Source organism: Camellia sinensis, chromosome 15 (assembly GCF_055761805.1).
Source record: "Camellia sinensis isolate YWXY chromosome 15, ASM5576180v1, whole genome shotgun sequence".
Lineage (NCBI taxonomy): Eukaryota > Viridiplantae > Streptophyta > Magnoliopsida > Ericales > Theaceae > Camellia > Camellia sinensis.
In genome coordinates this window covers 93,095,784-93,116,847 of record NC_138975.1, presented here as the reverse complement: position 1 = coordinate 93,116,847, position 21,064 = coordinate 93,095,784, and the positions used below count along the sequence as shown (strand labels likewise).

General features: G+C 34.4%; 1 protein-coding gene across 2 annotated transcripts; it reads left to right on the top strand.

Moving 5' to 3' along the window:
* The first annotated feature begins 7,404 nt into the window (after window positions 1-7,404).
* On the top strand, window positions 7,405-20,658 carry PEX14 (peroxin 14). 2 transcript variants are annotated; one of them, XM_028199901.2, is made up of 14 exons: window positions 7,405-7,481; window positions 7,789-7,850; window positions 7,941-8,005; window positions 10,107-10,351; window positions 10,508-10,556; window positions 10,686-10,879; window positions 12,664-12,850; window positions 14,027-14,116; window positions 17,526-17,596; window positions 17,713-17,758; window positions 17,848-17,918; window positions 18,489-18,533; window positions 18,620-18,688; window positions 19,802-20,658. In XM_028199901.2, exons 3-14 carry the CDS (start codon window positions 7,948-7,950, stop codon window positions 20,336-20,338), a joined length of 1,662 nt encoding a protein of 553 aa, XP_028055702.2. In that variant the 5' UTR covers window positions 7,405-7,481; window positions 7,789-7,850; window positions 7,941-7,947; the 3' UTR covers window positions 20,339-20,658. The 2 variants fall into 2 exon arrangements, with proteins under 2 accessions (XP_028055702.2, XP_082765770.1); XM_082909644.1 differs by lacking the exon at window positions 7,405-7,481 and having other exon boundaries at window positions 7,715-7,850.
* The last annotated feature ends 406 nt before the right edge of the window (window positions 20,659-21,064 follow it).

Genomic DNA, 21,064 nt, shown 5'->3' with positions numbered 1-21,064 from the left:
GAGACCGTTTGTTTGTGTCGGAGTCTTGCCGAGAGGAAGTACTCCGAGAGTTTCACCATTCACGTCTTGCGGTGCATCCGGGAGGCACTAAGATGTATCGGGATTTGAGTCGCCAGTTTTGGTGGCGGGGTATAAAGAGAGATGTGGCTGTTTTCGTATCGAAGTGCCGTACTTGCCAGCAAGTGAAGGCCGAGCATCAGAGGCCAGCGGGTTTGTTGCAACCCTTGCCTATTGCCGAGTGGAAGTGGGAGCATGTCACTATGGACTTCGTTGTAGGTCTTCTGAGGACTCAGCAGGGTAGTGATGCTATTTGGGTGGTTGTAGACCGGTTGACCAAGTCGGCGCATCTAATTCCCATGCGCGTGAGAGATTCGGTAGATCATCTTGCCGACTTGTATATTCGGGACATAGTGAGATTGCACGGGGTCCCAGTGACGATCGTCTCAGATAGAGATCCTCGTTTTACCGCCAGGTTGTGGCAGAGTTTGCAGAGTGTCTTGGGCACTAAGTTGACCTTTAGTACGGCTTATCATCCTCAGACTGACGGGCAGTCCGAGCGTACTATTCAGATCCTCGAGGATATGCTTCGGGGTTGTGTCCTGGACTTTAGTGGGACGTGGGAGAGGCACTTACCCTTGGTAGAGTTTGCTTACAATAACAGTTTTCAGTCTAGCATCGGTATGGCACCGTTTGAGGCCTTGTATGGCCGACCGTGTAGGTCTCCAGTTTGTTGAGCCGAGGTGGGTGATGCACCTTTGTTGGGTCCGGAGTTGGTTAGGGAGACGACGAAGAAGGTCAAGCTTATCCGTAGGAGACTTGTTACAGCCCAGAGTCGCCAAAAGAGTTATGCCGACCGTAGGAGGAGGCCTTTGGCGTTTGAGGTAGGTGATCATGTTTTCTTGAAAATATCACCTAGGCGAGGTTTGATGAGGTTCGGGAAGAGTGGGAAGTTATCCCCTCAGTTTATTGGCCCTTTTGAGATCCTTGAGAGGATTGGGGAAGTCGCTTACCGTTTGGCTTTACCGCCGCAGTTGTCCGGAGTGCATGACGTCTTTCATGTTAGTATGCTTCGGAAGTATGAGCCGGATCCATCGCATGTGTTAGATTGGACCGACTTAGAGGTAGATGAGGATGCCTCGTATGAGGAGAGACCAGTTCGGTTCTTGGATAGACGGGATCAAGTCCTGCGTGGCAAGACCATCCCTTTAGTGAAGGTTTTGTGGAAACATCACGGAGTGGAGGAAGCCACTTGGGAACGTGAGTTGGAAGTCCGCGAAAAATACCCGGACTTGTTTGTTGATATGTAATCTTGTATTTAGATTTTGAACTATTGTTGAACTTAAGAGCTTTTGTATATGTCTTAAGTTGTGAAACATTGAAAATGTTTTGGTTTATTGGAAGTATGTTTTGAAACTTGCCTCATATGGAAGTTGAATGTAACATTATATATGTTGAATATATTGTTGAAATTGGAAAGGAAATGCGTAATGTTGATGCATGTTGAAAGTACATATGTTGTTTACATATTGTGAAATGCCTCTTGTTAAAGGGATGGGATGACCGGTAATGGGTCGAGTTTTTGAATGTTAAAATGTAACATTGTTAAAAATGGAGGAAAACCTGTTTTTGAAACTTGTGCTTAATTTCGGGGACGAAATTCTTTAAGGGGGGAGGTTATAGCGATCTCGGGTTTACCTTTGTCGTACAGTGATCCGGACATGTGTCCGTGGATGTTAGTAGTTGATCATTACCTTGTGTACATCCTTTCTTACTTTGTATTTGAGTTATAGGATGTGTAGGACAGGTTTGTTACAGGTTGGTTGAGATTAGAAACTAAATCTAGTTGCCCAGATTTTGACTTGTCCACTCGAGCGGGGGTTTTGGTGCTCGAGCGGGAGTTTCACCCATCCAGTATTTCCTGTGCAGTGTTCGACGCTCGAGCGTGGGATTGGCCGCTCGAGCGGGTTTGTGTGAGTGACGCTCGAGCGGGGAGTTGGAAGCTCGAGCGGGAGACCTGTCTGCAAAAGTTCTGGGAGTGTGTATCCGGAGCTCGAGCGGGGGATTGGCCGCTCGAGCGGGAGTCTGTAAGTGACGCTCGAGCGGGGCGTTGGACGCTCGAGCGGGGAGACTGGGTTAAAGCTTCGTGTTTTGACTTTTCAAATCACTTTTTCACTTTCTCTTCTCTCTCCTACTTTTCCAAAAACACCATTGTTGAGCCTCTCACTCTAGAATTCTACCTTCTCTCTAGGTTTTGATCTAGTAGGAGTGATTTGCTCATCTTTGGCCTTTACAAAAAGGTTGTTAATCGTCGAGGGCTACATTTTAATCTGAAAATTTCGAAATTTGGAGCACATTGGGTTTTGTCATCTTCTCCCTTGGGGCTTTGGATTTGAGGTAGGGATATCCTACTCCTCTCTATGGATTTTGTCTTTAGATTTTAGTATTTTGAGATGTTGGGGTTGGTTTGGTAGTTTTGTGAAAGTTTGGGGCTTTTGTGTGATTTTACAAAAGTTGGGGTTTTCTTTATAATAAACCTAGATGCATGTTTGGCATAGAGAAATGGAATAAATGTTGAATCATTGATGAAAATGGGACCCTAAGGGTTGTAATGTTAATTAAGGAAAATGCCCTAATTACATTGATCGATTAATTTGTGTAATTAATTGTTGGAAACGAGGAATTGAATTGAGAATGTGGAAATTGAAAAGGGAAGGGGTTAAAGGGTGTAGTTGGATTATTTATCGCTCACCTAATTGAAATGTTGATTATATATCCATTGTTGCATTTATTTTCTGTATAGAAATAACTGCTGTGGGCTATCGGTGGAGGATAGTCGTGATTGTTGTAGACAATGCATGATGATTAGGCAAACTAAAACTAATCACTGGAATGTGTCATTGAGATTGACGATTGAAAGAATACATCAAATTTATGTATTGTGTGGTGATGTGTATAATTGTTGTTTATATGCATTGTGTTGTGTTGGAGGAGATAGGGGATGCACTCCACGGTTTAGGGGAAGATAGGGGATGAACCTCTAAACCGGATGTTGTTGGGAGGAGATAGGGGATGGACTCCATAGATAGAGCTCATATGCTTATCTAGTGATGTATTGGCAGAGCTCATATGCTTGTCATTGGAAGTGTGATAGTGCTCATATGCATATCTGTGGAAGTGATGATATAGCTTGTATGCTTATCTGTTGGTGTGTAATATAGCTAGTATGTTTATCTGTTATGAAATGGGAAGTGTTTGATATGAGTTATTGTCTCATATGAGTTGTTTGGCAAGGTTCTGAGCCACGGTTATAAATTGAGAATTGAAAGGAAATGCAATTGGACTGTAATATGGACTTGTGTGTCATGAAACCGTAAAGTGTGATAAGAGAAAGTATTAGTGTTAGCCATCTATCAACTACTAATCTTTTAGTCATTGTTCATATTTGGTTTAGTGTATTTCTACTGGGCTGTGGCTCACCCTATATGGGAATATCATTTTCAGGTACAGGTAGTATGCCACATCCAAGGACATAGCTTGGGAGGCTAGAGGCGGACACACTTTTGTCGTTTTATTTTTGATGTATTACATGTAAATTCAAGCCAAGGGCTTAATGTGTAAATGAGTTAGTACTCTTTCGTGGTAACCAAGTGTTAACTTGGAAAGCTGTAAGCCCTTAGGGCATTTGCTTTTGTTGTTAACATGTAATACTTTTTGTAATAGAACTCTGATGAATAGAAAAATGTGGGATTTTTATATATCAATGTTTGTCTATATTGATGGGTTTATTGTTGTTATTTTGAGGGCGTTACACAATTCGTGGCCTTTATATTTCCCCTTCAGTCTTCCATTAATGGGAGAGTTCTGCAACTTCTTCAGCGCCGGATCATGACCATTGTCATCATCTCACGTCACAGAGAAAATTGGTCCAAGAATTTCTCTGGCCCAACCCTGATAAAATTTAGTTCAAAAACCAAAGAATTTTTCTAGTTTCAACCTAGAGAAAATTCAGTTAAAAAATCAGAGAATTTCTCTGATTTCAACTTCAAATGAAAAAAAAAATTCAATTCACAATTTGGAACCTGGAATGCTTAATTTGAAACCCCGAGAATTTCTCTGGACTAGCATTGCTATTGCTTGTGGTGAACCCAATACAACTGCAATTGTTCCAGCACTTTTTCATACAATCGCTAATGCTTATGCCCGAATTATCGTCACTATCACTGGATTCGGGCGAGTTGGAAGTGAAGGCTCGGAGCAATAACGAGATGAAAAGGACTTTTACTTGACTGCTTTGCCTCTTGTAGAACACAGAGATGCTGAAGGTTTCGAACTCCAGGTTTATCTTCTTGTTTGACATCTTCATCAACCTCTATATCAGTAACTAAACAGCACAAATGATGCACAAACTTTATTACCAAAAAACAACAACAATACCAAAAGCACACATGTACAAGAACACATCATTTGTGTAGTTGACAGATATAATACAAGCTGTAGAAGAAGAAATTGAATCAGTTAGACTCAACTAGTCAGAGAAAATTCGATCTAGAGAATTTCTCTAGACGAATTTTCTCTGGACTTCACAGAGAAATTCTAGTTTACAGAGATTTTCTCTGGTCCAATTTTCTCTGAACTTCACATTTCACAGAGAATTTCTCTGGTCGAATTTTCTCTGGACTTCACATAGAAATTCTGGTTCACAACAAGTAGATGGTTGTCCACCAGAAGCAGAATCTTCCATCCATGTATGATGTGATAAATGAACTTTTTCTCTGTCCATAAAACATACAAAAGAGCATCCAGAATCTTCCATCCATGCAGAATCTTCCATCAATGTCTGTTCACCAGGGCTTCAAAAGAGCATCTTGCAAAATAAGATCATTGCTCGCTTGTGCTTCTGCATCTTGCTTCTCAGTCTTTTCAATTTCAGGACCTGAAGCATCTGTTTCAAACATAGAAGAAGTTGAAATTTTTTCCTCCCAAAAACTCTTAGTCTCCCCGGGCTCTGAAACAGTTGCATCTCCTACAACCAGACATTTCATTTCTTGTTCTTTTGCATCTTGCTTCCCAGATTGATCATCACACTTGTTCATTATAAGGTACAAATCTAAAGCATCAGGGACAGAAGAGTAGGGAAAGTGTATGAAATAGACTGTAAAAGCTTGACGGAAGAGTAGGGAAAACAGAGGATGATGAATTAAAATGAAATTGAGGGGGTTCAAGAACTTGAAACCCTAGAATGTGAAAGTGTATGAAAGAGGAGGAGGAAGAGGAACCTCGTCGATTATCGCCCTACATGTCCACAATTCCACTTCTTGGAGACCAATTAAGCATTCGACGAACGATGAGAGTGATGATTCATCGCCGATTGCATAGCAGCTTCGCAATTGGAGTTTCTTGAGCTGTTTACAACTCCTCCAGAGCCAACTGAGGCCGTAATCGCAGTCTTGAATCCCGGACAAACCTAGGGTTTCTAATTGTAGTTCGGTTTCGGAGTTTCCGATAGTTGAATCGGTCAAATTGAGTTTGTATGAATCGAATTGTCCAGTGTTGAAGACGATCGAGAGGTCTTTCAGTGAGTGTAAAGAGAGGAGCTAGTGAAACTTTCATCTGATATATGTTTAGGGACCTTAGATATCAAAAAATAATTTTGTGAATCTCTTCCATTACGAAAAGTGGGAGAGGGACCCTAGATCGATTTTTTCAAAAATTAATACACAAATATTTTTACAAAACAAAAGAAAAATTCATATTTCTCAAGGTTCTATGGCATTAGGTGACGTTAGCTAGCATTGATAAAAGGAAAAAAAATTGAAGAAAAGAACACGAGGGAAGAGGGTAAATAATAATAATAAATTATGTGGTTTTGCTATTTGGTGTTGCTATTTGATTACAACTTGTAGTGATAGTATGAAAAAAAAAATGAAATAATAAATAGAAAGAAGAAAAAAGAAATAAAATAAAGAAAATGGAAAGAGATAGATAATTTTTCCAAATAGGTATTTTTCATATGGAAAAAAAATAAATCAAATACCTATATGTATTTTTAAATTTTTATTCAAACTCTAATTTATCAAAATAGGTATTCATAAAATTGATAATCTTTTTAAAAAATAAAAATTGACATCTTTTATATTTTGTTTTTTAATTTTTAAATAAATGATAGTATTTAATTTAGTATAAGGTTTGATGGTGATCAATATGTTGGCTTTTTTTTTTCTTTTTTTTTTAAGATAAGATAATGTGTGGTTATTCTACTATATATATAGTTGTATTTTTTTTTTAATTTTCAAATAAATTATTGTATTTAATTTAGTATAAGGTTTGATGGTGATCAATATGTTGGCTTTTTTTCTTTTTTTTTTTTAAGATAAGATAATGCGTGGTCATTCTATTATATATATGTATTTGTCACTATAAAGGTTTTAGTTCTACCCAATGAAATGAGCAAAGATTCTCCTTTTACAATAGATTGAATTTATATTTATTGTTTAAACACTTTTTTTTATTTATTTATCTAAGTTAGGGTTTAATAACACATGTAAGATATAATAGATTAATCTCTATTTTTATTATTATTATAGATTTATATATATTGATGAACCGAATTCTCTCATGTTATAGAGCAAAATATAAAGTATTGAAAACATATCCAAAATTATAGAGTAAAACATTACCCAAATACAAATATATGCAATATTCAAGGATTACTCCATGGATCAAAGGTTCATTTTGTTTAAAAAAATAAAAAATAAAGAAGTTAATTTGTTTTAACTTTCTTAAAAGTTTAAAAAAAAATCAAACAATAAATACATTAGTTCAAATGATAAATTTTATATTATTTATATAGTGTAAAATAAATCTTATATGAAATTATTAAGGTATTATCTATAATAACATTAATTTTAGAGATATGGTTTTTTTTTTAAAAACATTTTATGAATGAAAATTATATATTTTTTTAAGTTAAATGTTTTTATAATATCTTAACAATTTAGAATTTTTTAAATATTATATAGAATTTAATAAGTTTGTTCAACATTATTAAAATAATATATGAGTTTTATTAATTTCTATTGTAAAAGTTGAGGAAAATGAAATTTACTATTTAAAAATCTAGAGGCTCTTAAAATTTTTGACTCATAATACATGACATCAGCATGATATTAACATATTCTGTTAAATAAATTAATAGAATATTAACAATAAAGAAAACTTAATAATAGTTTTAAAAATAAAATATATATATATATATATATAATTATTGAAACCACATCACAGGATTGTCAAAAACCTGAGAGAAGATAAGTGTAATTTACCCTGAAAATTAAAATAAAATTATGTATAAAAAAAAAATTTGTAGCATAAATTATGTGCAGAAATTTTGTGGCCTTTTTGGTTGCGAAACACACAACACAGGCGCGGCACTACCACCACGACCACTGCCAACGCTTCGAGATGAGCAAGACCAACCACTGACGGGAGCTTCTATTTACACACACTCATTTCCCTCTTTACACATCTTTTTCAATAAATAATTGGTTCGGAAGTAGATTTTTGAAAATAAGCAATTGGTTCGGAAGTAACTTTCCGAAAATAAACAATTGATTCGGAAGTAGACTTCCGAATTTTTATTATTTTTTCGACAATCAACTTCTGAATGGATTTATTTGATGTCTATAATAGTAATTACACTTGAAAAAAAAAATTATAATAAAAATAATTTTTATGAAGTGTGTGCAAAGAGGGGAAAGGTGGATGTGTAAATAGAAGCTCCCACCACTGACGCTCTCAACTATTTTTTGCCCTTTCTTCCAAACCCCCAAACCTCTCTGACATCATCGTCTTCGGTAAGTTTCATTCCCATTACTCAATTCATTTTCCATGTGGACTTCCTGCACCTGATTTTCTCTCTTTCTCGGGAAAATCTGCCCAAGTAGGCTCCCTATGGCGACCCAGTCTGCGGCTCCTCTCAATCCCACTGATGATAAACCTCAAAACCCTGGTGATTTTTTCTTTTCCTTCCTTTGTTGTGTGTTTCAGTTTTACTTTCCTTGATTAATCTGGTTGATATTCTGAAATTTGATTCTGACGCTCTCTGTTTGGTTTCTGAGAAAAAATTAGTAAAGGTGAAAGTTAACAATTTTTTTTTTTTTTTTTTTTAAAAGTAAATTTCATGTCAACTGAGGATTGACTGAGAGGAGGTTTTTTCCTTTCCTTAGCATATCAACTGAGCAATTAGCTTTTATTGGGTTAATTTAGAGCTGTGCGATTCACGCTATCAAGTAAACTATTTCGCAGTTTGCACTGATCATGTCATGATATGGGTTTTTATCATATGATCACAAAGTTCCATAGTTGTTTTACTGTACTTTCACCATTAACATCTTTTTTTAAGTGATAGGAGCAGCAATTGAGTTAGGGCTTGATTAGAATTAGATAGGAGTGAATCATTTGGGAATTGATCAGTTTAATGTTGCAACTTACTATATTTTGGGGTTTCAGTGGTTAAATATTGGCTTATCAAACTTGAGGTTGTGCGTTCGATATTGGGGGCAGCCGCTTTGTACAATAATGTCAAAGATTAGGTCTTTGCCCAATCTCCGCCATCCAAAACCCCATCCAATGGGATCTAAACTGGGTGTATCTTTTTTATATTTAGGAAATTGTAAGATTAACTGGTAAAATGAACTGATTTGTGGATTTCCAATGATGTTGCAAATCATTTACATATGAAAAAAAAAAAAAAAAATTTGATGTTTGAAGTCACTTAGCAAAAGGAAAAAGATGCTTTCACGTTACTCCCAGCTTACCGTACTTAGTAACAGTTTTTAGTTGCATTACTTGTGTGTATATATATATATATATATGAATTCATGCTCTATGCAAAGTACAAGATCAGTCGTGGACATTTAGGCTGTGTTTAGATCATAGATTTAGGTAGGGATCTAGAAAGGAAAAGGCGAGGGAAATGAAGAAAAAAAAAAATAGCTTATATTTCATTCACCTTTCGCATTTTCCTTTTCTTTTCCCTTTTTAATTCGCTACCCAAATCCATGATCTAAACACAACATTAGCCAAGTAGTTCTTGGGATTGAGTAAGGTTTTATAATTGGAAGACCAAAGATTAACTGCCAAAATGAAATGATTTATGCATTTTATCACAATGATGTTGCAAATCACTTAGTGAAAGGGAATTAATTTTTTTTTTTTTTTGGTTTTACTCCTAGCTTATTGTCTTAACGAAAGGTTTTCAGTTGTATTATTTGTAATATACAAATCCATGTTCTGTGCAACGTAAAAAGATAAGACGTGGAAATTTAACTTTAGTGGTTGTTCAAGCCATGATCAATGGCCATCCTATTATAAAACTTTAATCAATTCCAAGAATCCAGTAGTTAAGCCAGATGTAGTTATGAAACTAGCTGTTTTTTCTCGTTATCTCAGATGTTTTAGAAGTCATGGTTCTGTTGTTCCTGTTTTTGTTAAATCTGTTGGCATTATTTGATAGTTCTAGTACTCCTCTTGTTATCTTTGCACGCCTTTTCTGTGAACATTTCATAGAAGTTTGTTAACCAGCAGGACTATTTGATACACATGATATTGTCATAATTCTTTTTAAAGTAAAGTATACTGAAGAAATGACAAAGGGGGCACTGCTCATTTTCGTGGTGTAAACTGTAAATTGAACAATACTAGTTGATGATTTTTTGGTTTTTAACTCACCGTGCTTTTCAGATTCAATATTCTTTTCCTGTCCACACTGAAATGCTTTTAGTTGGTTTGTCTGCATATCAAGTGAACTAGATCAAACATGATTAGTTGTTCTTGTCATAGTTCTTTTGAGTTAATTTTTTTAGTTGGTTTGTCTGCATGTCAAGTGATTTAGACCATTTTTTTAAAATAGTTTTTCTCATTAAAGCACTTCTTAGGTTCTTCTATTGTTGTTAAGCCTGTGGTTGTTGGGCCTTTGATCAGAACGATACTGGTGAAGATGGTTGATAATTTGAATTTTATAAATTGAAGTTCACAAATATTGAACATTTAAGTTGATTTTGTAAATGCATCTTGTACTTTCAATAATTATATGTATTTTTAAATTACAGCTTTGGAGGGTGTGCAACCAACAATTGACGATCAGCATGACGCCAACGCAGAGGCTAGTAGAGGTATTTCTTCCACATCTGTGTTTGTGAACTCAGAACCAATGCGAGAGGAACAAGTGCAAAATGCTGTAAAGTTCCTTTCACACCCAAAAGTGAGGGGATCCGCAGTCATCTACAGGCGATCATTTCTTGAGAAGAAGGGCCTCACAAAGGAGGAGATAGATGAAGCTTTCCGTCGTGTGCCTGTGAGAAAATTATTCTTTTTGGTTCACACTTTTCTGATTGCTAGAGGCTTTTGAAATGTTTATGAAGCCTTTATTGAAAATCAATATATCCATATGTGTATGTGACGTGTCTGTGTATTTGTTGTTTGAGTTGTTGACATTTGGTGTTAATTACAGGATCCACCCCAGAATGTTTCAAGTGTGCAGCCTGCTGGTACTAATCAAGGTAAAAAAAATTTTGGTGTCCAAGTGTGATTTTCTGCGTGTTACTGATTGAACCGGTTTTTTGATTTGACGAAAGTTTGCTGTTTGTTGCAATAATGTTTTCCCTGTTTGCTCTTTCATGTTGATACAGAGGGCCAAATGAAGCCTTTGTCAAATGTTCAGCCACAAGTTTCAACTCAAACTCTGCAGCCTTCAGCAGCTGTTCCTGCTGGTGTCATTTCTAAAGTGGGGACCTTGACACAGTCCCGATTTCACTGGTCCCATGCTGTTTTTGCTGTAGGCTTACTTGCTCTTTCTGGTGCCGGAACAGCTGTACTTTTCAAGGTATTATAAAACTTATATTTTATTATGCCATGTAATACAACGCACTACATTAGCCAATGCTTAACTTTATGAAGCTTGCAATTATATTTACTATTTTGTTGCATCCACACAGTTCTTGCATGCAAGTGGCTGGAGATTCCCATTCTCTCTGGCTAGCTATCCTCTCACTAAACTATAGCCTAGGGTTCTTGTTCCTATTGGTATCCTCCCCTTAAAATGTGTCAAATCGCTTTAACTGTTAGATTGTTAATCGAATTGAAGGAGCTAAAGCAGATTATATGAGTATATTTATACCATGAAACGTTTAAACCATCAAATTGTTATTCCAAACTCTAGGTATTGCCATGCTGAATTCTTTGTGCAGTTGAACATTTCGAACACACCATGCTTGATGACAAGCATATAAAGAGGAAAAATAGCCAATATAGAATCTTACATGGAGTACATCTGGGGCTTTATGTAATCATGTATAGGGTTAGTTTGAGTCTTAATTTTATGCATTTTAATGATTTTATAAATTAGAATGCTGCTAGACAGAGTTAAGCTTTTTATTCAATTTTAGTAATTGAGATATTTAGGTAAATTTGTGAACTGTTGGACATGTGCTATAGGGTCATCAATGGGTCTTCTTATGGGTTGAAACTATGTTATTGGGCCTTGTCTGGAGTCTTTATTAGGTCTAATCTAAAAGAGTCTAATTGGTCAAAAATTTCTTAACTTCGTAATCATGGAATCATAGTCCTTTTATGAATAGGAAGAGCTTAGCAACATATATACATATGCATGTAATCTTTTTCTTTAGGAGAAATTGAGTTGAGAAAATTTGAGATTGTGTTTCTATGAGCCCAACCCTTGCTAGGGTGAACCTACTCTTTTCTTCTCTTTCTCTTGAGACTAATTCCAGAAATCATGCAACCTGTAACTTTTGAAAGTCAAGCTCAAATTAGCCTTTTCAACTTGGAAATCTCAAAAAATTTCTATCCCACGTATATCTAACCTAAAAGCTTTTGACAACCAAAATCTGCCACAATGCCTATTTTAGGCAACAATACGCGAACGCTGACTACATGATACATGACTTCAGTTCAGACCCCAAGGAAGTTCATTGCTGTACTGGCATTATTTTAGCAACTCTTTGCTCCCCTTGTCAATCAAGCTGTCATTGCAAATTACAATCTTTTTTTAATGTTATTTCACTCTCCTGTTAATCAATGAGCCTGTCTGCAATCGTTCATGCAGATGACTAAAGCAGACTTAAAACTTATTTGCAAGCTAATTTATGAATTTCAGTCAAAACATGAACAGCTCATCCTTGATATCAAGGCTGCATTCATTGTGTTGCTAGGTGGTTTTGGCTCTGATGTCTGATATCAGTTATTTCCCACTTACATGTTTTAAACTAATGTCATTTTAAAATTGCCAATACTACTGAATTAGTGAAAGTTAAAGTTTGAGTAGACCAGGAGTAAAGAAAAAGGGTTAAGAATGGTTTAAAAGTAACTAGGAGGGTTAAATAGTCAATCTAGAATGTTGAACCCATCATGTGTAGATAAATACAGAAGTTTCATTAATTTAAACAAATAACTAGTTAAGAGAGAAGGGTATAAGATAGCTTCTTAGCAGTATAGAAATTTGGTTGAAAATTATTGTATTTGAAAGTTTAGGGGGTGAAATTTATACTGGCAATATAGTTCAGGGGCTAAATATGTATTTAACCCCTTCTCCTTTAATTATATAATGTTTAAAGATGGTTACACTATCAGATGACACATTCCTCTTTTCAGAATGCTATTGTCCCTAGGTTGAAGTCTTGGATTCGTAAGGTTGCATTTGAAGAAGAAGAGTCTGCCAAGAAACCCAGCTCCAAACCGAGTTTGGAACAAGAAGCAACTGCTGCTGCAAAAGCTGCTGCAGCTGCAGCTGCTGATGTGGCACGAGCAAGCCAGGAAATGTTGATTTCAAAAACTGAAGGTGAGTTTGTAACTGATTTAACCTAAATTTTCATTATGATGACAATACTAAAAACTTGTTTATTTCCTTTTTCCTTTTTATGTCTTTTGTATGTTATGTTGGATTCTTTAGCAATAGGCCTGTTTGGTAGAGCTTATAAGCTGCTTATTTAAGCTTTTAGCTTAATTTAAGGTAAAATATTGTGTTTGGTGCAGTTTAAGTTAACCAGCTTATAGCTTAAATCAAGTTATTTCTCAGCTTATATCAAAAGCTGGTTAGGGGGTGCTTAAATTTTTTACTTAAGCGCGGTGTGGGGGGCTAAAATTACTTAAATGCCCTCGTCAATACCCAAATATTAATATTAATTAATATTAATATTAATTAAAAAATAAAAAATTGTATATTTCTGAAGAAAAAGAAAAAAAAATCAATATTAATTGAAAAATAAATATTAATTGGTATTAATTATTAATAAATTCATATTGTATATTTTTATGTTAATTAAAAAATAAAAAATTGTATATTTCTGAAGAAAAAGAAAAAAATCAATATTAATTAAAAAAATCAATATTAATTGGTATTAATTATTAATAAATTAATATTGTGTACTTTTGTAATGAATTAATTATTAATTGATACTAATTAATAACAATGGTTGATTATTAATATTAATTTATACTAATTAATAATTTTAATATTAATTGAGACTAATTAAGCCATTAATTGATACTAATTAATAATTTTAGTAGTAATTGATACTAATTAAGCAATTAATTGATACTAATTAATTTATAATGAAAAATAATTGTGATAATAATACTTCCATTACATTTTTAGCAAATGTATCAATTTTTATATTAATTGATACTAATTAATACTAAGTATATTAACTTTTATTAATGAAATATTTTTTTAAAATTAAAATTGAAAAAAATGACAAAATAATCATTTTTATATTATATAAAGACAGAAAGGACAATTATATAGTAAAAAGCTATTTTACAGCTTATTGACCAAATACTACTATGCTACTTAAATCCATAATTCCACAGCTGCACTAAACAGGTTAACAGGTTATGTTCACAGCTATAAGTCATAATCTGTTAAGGTATAATCTATAATCACTTTTCCACAGCTCTACCAAACGGGGCCAATGAATAATTTCATGATGGATGACATTTTTTTTGTTCTTGTCAGAGAAGAAACACTTCGAGGAGCTTATGAATCTGATAGGGTTGCAAGTCCAAGAAATGAAGTCGATGAGTAATGCCATACGGAAATTGGAAGGTGGAATAGAATCACTTCCTTGTTGAATAAGTTTCATCTTAAACATGGTTCCATCATCATTATATGTCAAGTGTCTGATTATTTTAGTTATAACACAATTGTCTATCTCTGTAGTGCTGCATATTATAATGTTTATAAGTTATGTGCATGTTTGGACATTTCGCAGACTTTAGGTTAGAAATGAAACATAGTTCATTACTAAGAAGCATGGACATGGATGTAGACACAGATGTAGACACGTACACGGGGACATGGTAATTAAAAAAAATGTTGACGGATACGGCGGGGACACGACAATAAATTATATATATATATATATATGTATGTATTTGCTATGTAGATTAATATTACATTAATAAACAATCAAAATTAACAAAACTCATACTAATTTAATATTTTTTTTTAAAAAAAATGCTCACTCTTAAATTAACTCTTGGTGTTTATGTCTTATTTATGGATGATCTATTAATTATTTAAATCTAAGAAAAAAGTAATAAACATTAAACATTCAATATCCAATATCCATCAAAAGCACTAAAGAAGAGGAAAAAAAAAAACTAGGTGTGCCCCCCTGAAAACAAATTAATTAAATAAAAGGACTCGTCATGTCCCCGTGCCCGATACCTCTACGACGCTTGTTTTGAAGTGTCGGTGCTTCATAGGTTCATTATGTATAGTAATTAAGATTATTTTTGGTTTGGATTGTTAGAAGTAACATTAAGCATTATATATATGTTTGCCAAACATAAAGTATTAAGTTTTTGGTTTTTTAATTTTAAATATTTCTCTCTTTTCTTTTTTATTTATTTGTTGATCAGCAAATATATATATATATATATATTTAAAAGTAGAGAAGTACAGGAGAGAAGGAGAACAAGGAGTCCTGCAAGAACAAGCAAAAAACTCTCATTACGCTGTCCTCAAATCTCTAGAAATTAAAAAACATGAGGCCCTTCTAAAAAGAGGGGAAACTAAAATCCAAAAAGATGAGAAGTAACAAACTTTATCTTGATAAAGACTCAACATCTTCAGTCGTATCCTAAAAAATCCTTGCATTATGCACCAACCAACCCAAAAAATCGTGACATAGATACCTCCCACAAGGCTTTTTTGTTTTTGCATTGAAACCCAAACCCTGAAATCAATCAAAGGTAACTGGGAGATAGAAGTTCGGGATGCTCAACAAATCTCCACCATTTGAAAGTGCTGGGACCATAAAGACAAAGTCGGTGGGCAATTTCAAATATTTCTTTCTTTTAATTGCTAAATCGGAAACTGGTTTAATCACATTGGTGATTAAGTATGGGAAAATGAATTAATCCAAACATAGCTCAAGTAAAGCACATGCACACACTACACACCCCATATCTCACTTCGAGCATTTGCACCCAACTTAATTAATTGTTGCATGCCCATGTGTAATACTAGGTTGCAACTTTTGCAATGCTTGATACATACAAATTGTGCTTGAGACCCTTTCTGAAGTTCCATAACTGCTTGTTACTAGGTACAAGATTTACAGTGAGGAAGTGTAATATATTTTTCCTTTTCTATTTTCCCTATCTACTCTTCCCCCTTTTTCCGGAGTTTGGGGAAGAGTTGATGGTATGTTGAGTGAGAAGGTTTGATCAAATCAACTAGGTGATATTTTATGGAGTTCATGTTTTATGCTTCATTACGTTAAACTCTTTACATTTGTTTTTGACTTGTATCACTCTAGGTTAACAGCAAAGAGCCAAAGTACGTGTTTGTTTGACTTAGTGGGTGTTTGGGAAGTGGCTATTTTAAAGGCTTTTTGGCTATTTTAGTAGGCTATTTTAGTTTTTGTGTTTGGGAAGATAAGATAGATTTTTATTTGAGTTGTTGTATTGAAAAATATGTTTGAAATGATGTTTGAGGTTGAAATGACAAATTTGTCCCTAACCTCACTTTTTCCAAAATTGATCTGTAGGGGCAAAATTGTCATTTCAGTCTGCTTTGTTTTTTTTTGTTTTTTTTTTTTATAAATATAAATCATTAGGTTTGGGTACTATTTGAGGCTATTTGGTTTTTTTACTGTTTGAGGCTATTTTAGCCTCAAACTTGGGTTCCCAAACACCCCCTTAGTTTGAGTTTTCTTCTGCATTTGTTTATAATCTGGCATATGGATTCATTGATGTGAAAAATGGCACATGATACTATGTTTCACAACAAAATCCATTATAGATATTGGCCTCGTTTGGGAAGTGGCTATTTTAGTAGGCTATTTGGCTATTTGGCTATTTTAGTAGGTTATTTTAGTTTTGTGTTTAGGAAGATGAGATGAATTTTTAGTTGAGTTGTTGTATTGGAAAGTGTGTTGAAATGATGTTTAAATTTAAAATGACAGATTTATCCCTAACTTTTTTATTTTTAAAATTGATATAAAGGGGCAAAATGGTAATTTTGCCCTTGATGTAACACTGTGCGGCTGTGACAGTGTAGCCTACACTGTCCCGTGCAGCAGCCTTTTTTTTTTTTTTTTTTTTTTTTTTGAAAATCAGAGAAAAAGGTGCTACAGTAGGGGCTTATGGGCTAATTTTGCAAAAGAGGCTATAATAGCCTAAACCTCTTATTGCCAAACACCCCCATTATAGCTGAAGCCTTGTTCATTGTCAATTGAAGGTGTTTTAATTTCTTAAAGTTCCTTCAATGAAGAGTGGTTTTCTCATTTTTGTATGATGATGTGTTCCTTTGTGGAGTTTCCAAGAACAGACTAATATTATCTATTAACATAATCTTACGATTCGTGCTTCGATTCACGATTCATGCGTAGATTGATATATATCTTTGGATGAATATATTTTGGGATAGAATCTATGGTGAATCATTCACAATCAATTTACTTTTTATGATTCATGCAATTCTTGAAACTATCATATTCAACAGATTCCAACCCTTTTTATAATCACTTTTTGTTTAAATAAAACAATACAACTTTAAAGAGTATGTAGTATGAAAATGACCAATACACACACAATTTGTTGTTATTTTGTTGATGAGGGAGTTTTTAGGATCCAATCAGATCCAGTCAGACCCAATATGATTATAACTTTTTTTTCCCTAAAAAATTCTTAATACATCTTCTTTGGATGTTTAAAATTAAAGTGACTTGCACCCATGAATTATCTATTGCTATTTAGTGAAATAAATTTGGTTTAATATTACAAGGGTCAGGCCGGTTTGATTTATGATATGATTCTCAATTGGTACTGGTGAAGGAAGCCCATTAAGTATCTTTTGTGCATGAATCTATCAGAAACTTGATAGAGATTATAATATGATAGTTATTTCACAGTGGTTTGAGTCGAGTATCGATGTTTATATAAACCTCTGCAGAAGATGTCTTACTCTCATCTATACTAATCATTGTTTCTCATGCAATTATCAGGGCAAGGTAATAACCCTGGGAAAACACCTCTTGTTGAACAAGATCATCAAGTCTCATTCAGTAATTCGAGGGTGAGCTGAATTTAGGCATAATTTGAAAGCTTTATAGATGATTTGGAGCCGACATTTTCTGGTCTGTAGTAGCAATTTTCAATTTTATTTTTTACTTATTTCTATTGATTTTGCAGCCATCAAATGGGAATGGCAAGGTGGACTATGATTTGTACTCAGGAGGTTTGCTCAGCGATGAGTACTAATTCTTTATTGTTTAATTTCTCTAGAGCTTTAAATACTGATTTTATATCCTTGGAATTTCTGTGCAGCGAGATCTTCATTACCACCTGCAACTGTGGAACCCTCTGTTGCACCACCTCACCCAAAAAATTATATGGAGGTAAGTTCTATTTTTATTTATTGTTTTTTCTGTAATATATGTGCATTGTTAAAATATCCTCAAAAGAGTAATGGTTGTTATGTTCACGAGTGCAATTACTTCTCTCACGTGCCATTTTTGTCATTTAAACTGAAAAGGCAGCCTTGTTATCTAAAACACAAAGATAGATGCAGTCAGGTGTTTTAAAGAAACTGCTTCAATTTTCTTTTGGAATTAGGTAAAATCCTTTAAAAGTAATCCTTTAGAGGTGAACTATTGTTGTGCAGCAATCACTGAGGAATCCCAATAGCCCAACCAACACCACCCCCTCCCTCCTTTTACCCCTGCAGAAAAATAAATAAATAAATAAAATCCTGGCTCACCCCGTGCATTGAGGTGGCACATGGGTTATGACCTAAGAAACATGGACACGGACACAAATACTAATAGAGGCTAGAAAAGTTTCCACCTTTTGATTTGATGTCAGGATATTATGAAATTGCTTGCAAAAATAAAAAACATCATCATTTATGTTTTTAAAATAGAGGCTAGAAAAGTTTCCACTTTTTGATGTTGAGAATCATGTTGCAGATCATGGCTATGGTGCAAAGAGGAGAGAAGCCTCCTAACATCAGAGTAAATTCACTCCTCCTAGTCTCTATATTTTGGTTTTTCTTGTTGGGTATTACTGCTGATCCTCTCTCTTTCTGGGTTTCTTTCAGGAGATAAATGATCTACCACCCAATCCTAATCAGCCATTACCAAATCCTCACTCAGCACCAAGAGCTAAGGTTTGTTTTTGAGTGTTTCATTCTATTACAATTTCCATTTTTAGTTTTTCCTGCAATTATTTCAGAGTTGCACAGACCATTTAGCGTGGGAGGTTTTTTATTTTTTATTTTTATGAATATAGAATTTTGAAGAATTATATTTTTTTTGCAATTTTTATTCTTTGAATACTATCTTCCTTTCACCAAGCCCAGGCCGACTCCACTGACTTCAATACCCATCACTGTAAGTCTGTAATAGGCAATCACACTATATCAATTTGAATTATTCACAACTACAGCTCAACTAATGAGTTGATTGTCAAAACCTTAGCTGATCTAGTGATTTATTGCTATCTAATTTGGCTTGGAAGTGTTCCCACCAAGTTGTGTGTTTTTTGTGAGATGCTCCCCAAAAATTTGCATGCATTAACTTATTCAAAAAAAAAAGAAGAAAAAAGAAAAAGTGCATGCACAATATGTTACATAGACTTAGGTACAACTATCAGGTGCGGGTGCGTGTTCGAACCAAAAAATAAAAACATAAGATATGTGTATAATGGATACTTAAATATTGCATATTGTATAATAATATTCTTAGATGAGAAGATGTAAATTTTATAAAAAAATGTTTTTAGTAGCAAATGTGTGTTTCTTCTTCTTCAAACATGAAAAAAATTAGAGGATCAAGTGTTTGAATTGGGTACAGGTGTCGGTCACATATATTCTTAGATAAGATGATGTATATTTTGTAAAAAATGTACTTAAAAAATATTTTTAATAGCAAATGTGAGTTTCTTTTTTTTCAAACATCAAAAAATAAAATAAAATAAAATAAAATAAAATAAAAAATGGAGGATCCAAGTATTTAAAATGGGTATCGGTATTGGTGACATCCCACACTTATTCTCGTCATATACATACTGGTGGACACAAGTAGTTTTGGAGAAATAGAAGAGTCCATGAAATGCATAATGCATTAAACCTTCCACAATTGTCCTAAATTTGAATGTCGGTTTTCTTAAAGTGGTAAATATCCCAGTGGAAGTGTTGCGATATAGGCTTTTGTATTCACTCATTTACGCTAGATGCAGCTGAATACTCCAATTATTTTGATGATTTGTTTCTTCTGATTAGCCCTGGGAGGTTGGTCAGACTCAAAGCAACTTTAGCCAGGTTCTTCAGTCCCGCGAGACCAGTAATGGGTTAAATTCCAACTTCCAAGATAATGGACTTGTCAATCAGTTGAACGGAGATAGTTCAGTGCCATGGTGGCAAAGAAAAAATGTCAGAATCACTGAAATTGGAAATGAAGACGAATCAAAGATCGGGTATTCTGGTGTGCTGACTGAGCGACCAGTTCAGCGGTCGTGGGTCCCTCCCCAGCCACCCCCAGTAGCAATGCCTGAAGCTGCTGCGGCCATACGGCAACCCAAAAAACCCTTATCTCAGAAACAGCTGGCTGATGATGGGATGGTGGCCAATCCTTCAGATTCACCTGATGAGTTGCAGAGGATCACTAAAATATCTGAATCGGGTGGTGTAGTGGATGTCAATGGTGGGTACCCGGGATTGGACAGACAGTTTTCTGAATCAGGAGGCGTAGCGGATCCTAATGGTGGGAGCTCGGGGATGCACACAAGTGAGATTCAAGAAATACAAGGGGAGTATTAATGAAGAGAACTGAAGAGGATTTAATGATTTGATCTCCTTAATATAAGGTATGGATATCAAATAGTTCCTCCCGGAGTAGAAAAATAATTGCTAAGAATATGTTTGCTCATTCTAAAATCTCACATATGTTCTGTACAAGTAATATAAGACTATTTGTGATGAAGAATAATAGGGTGCTTTGGGAAATTGATAAAAAGTTTATTTTTTGGCTTTTTTGGTGGCTTTTTTTGGGAGAACTTGGTAAAAAGTCAAAAAACTGGCTTTTTACCAAGTTACCAAATTGCCCCATGATAATGAAGTCTAGTTATTTGTTGTTTCTACTCTTCCATGTAGGTCAAAGATTTATGGTATGCTAATATATATAACTAGCGGTAATGTTGGTGGATTTTTTTTGTTGTCATTTATGAAATATTAAAAAATAAAAAATAAAAAAAAATTGAGGAGACCTAAAATAAGAAAATATAAGGAAAAATAAATAAGTCTTTCCATCTAAATCCAGAATTGGTGTTCATCGATCTTATTAGTTCTATAATATCGTCTAGATTTTGTGATGAATCCTTGCATTATGTTTTTAGTTTACATGCAAAAAAGAATTCAGATCCTAAGTTTGTGTTTGTCTAATTAGTATGTGAAATTAATTTTGAAAACCTTTTCAAGCATAGAAGAAGATGAACATAATTAGATCAATTTGAAAAGAGTAGCTAGTCTAAAATTGTCATTCAGACC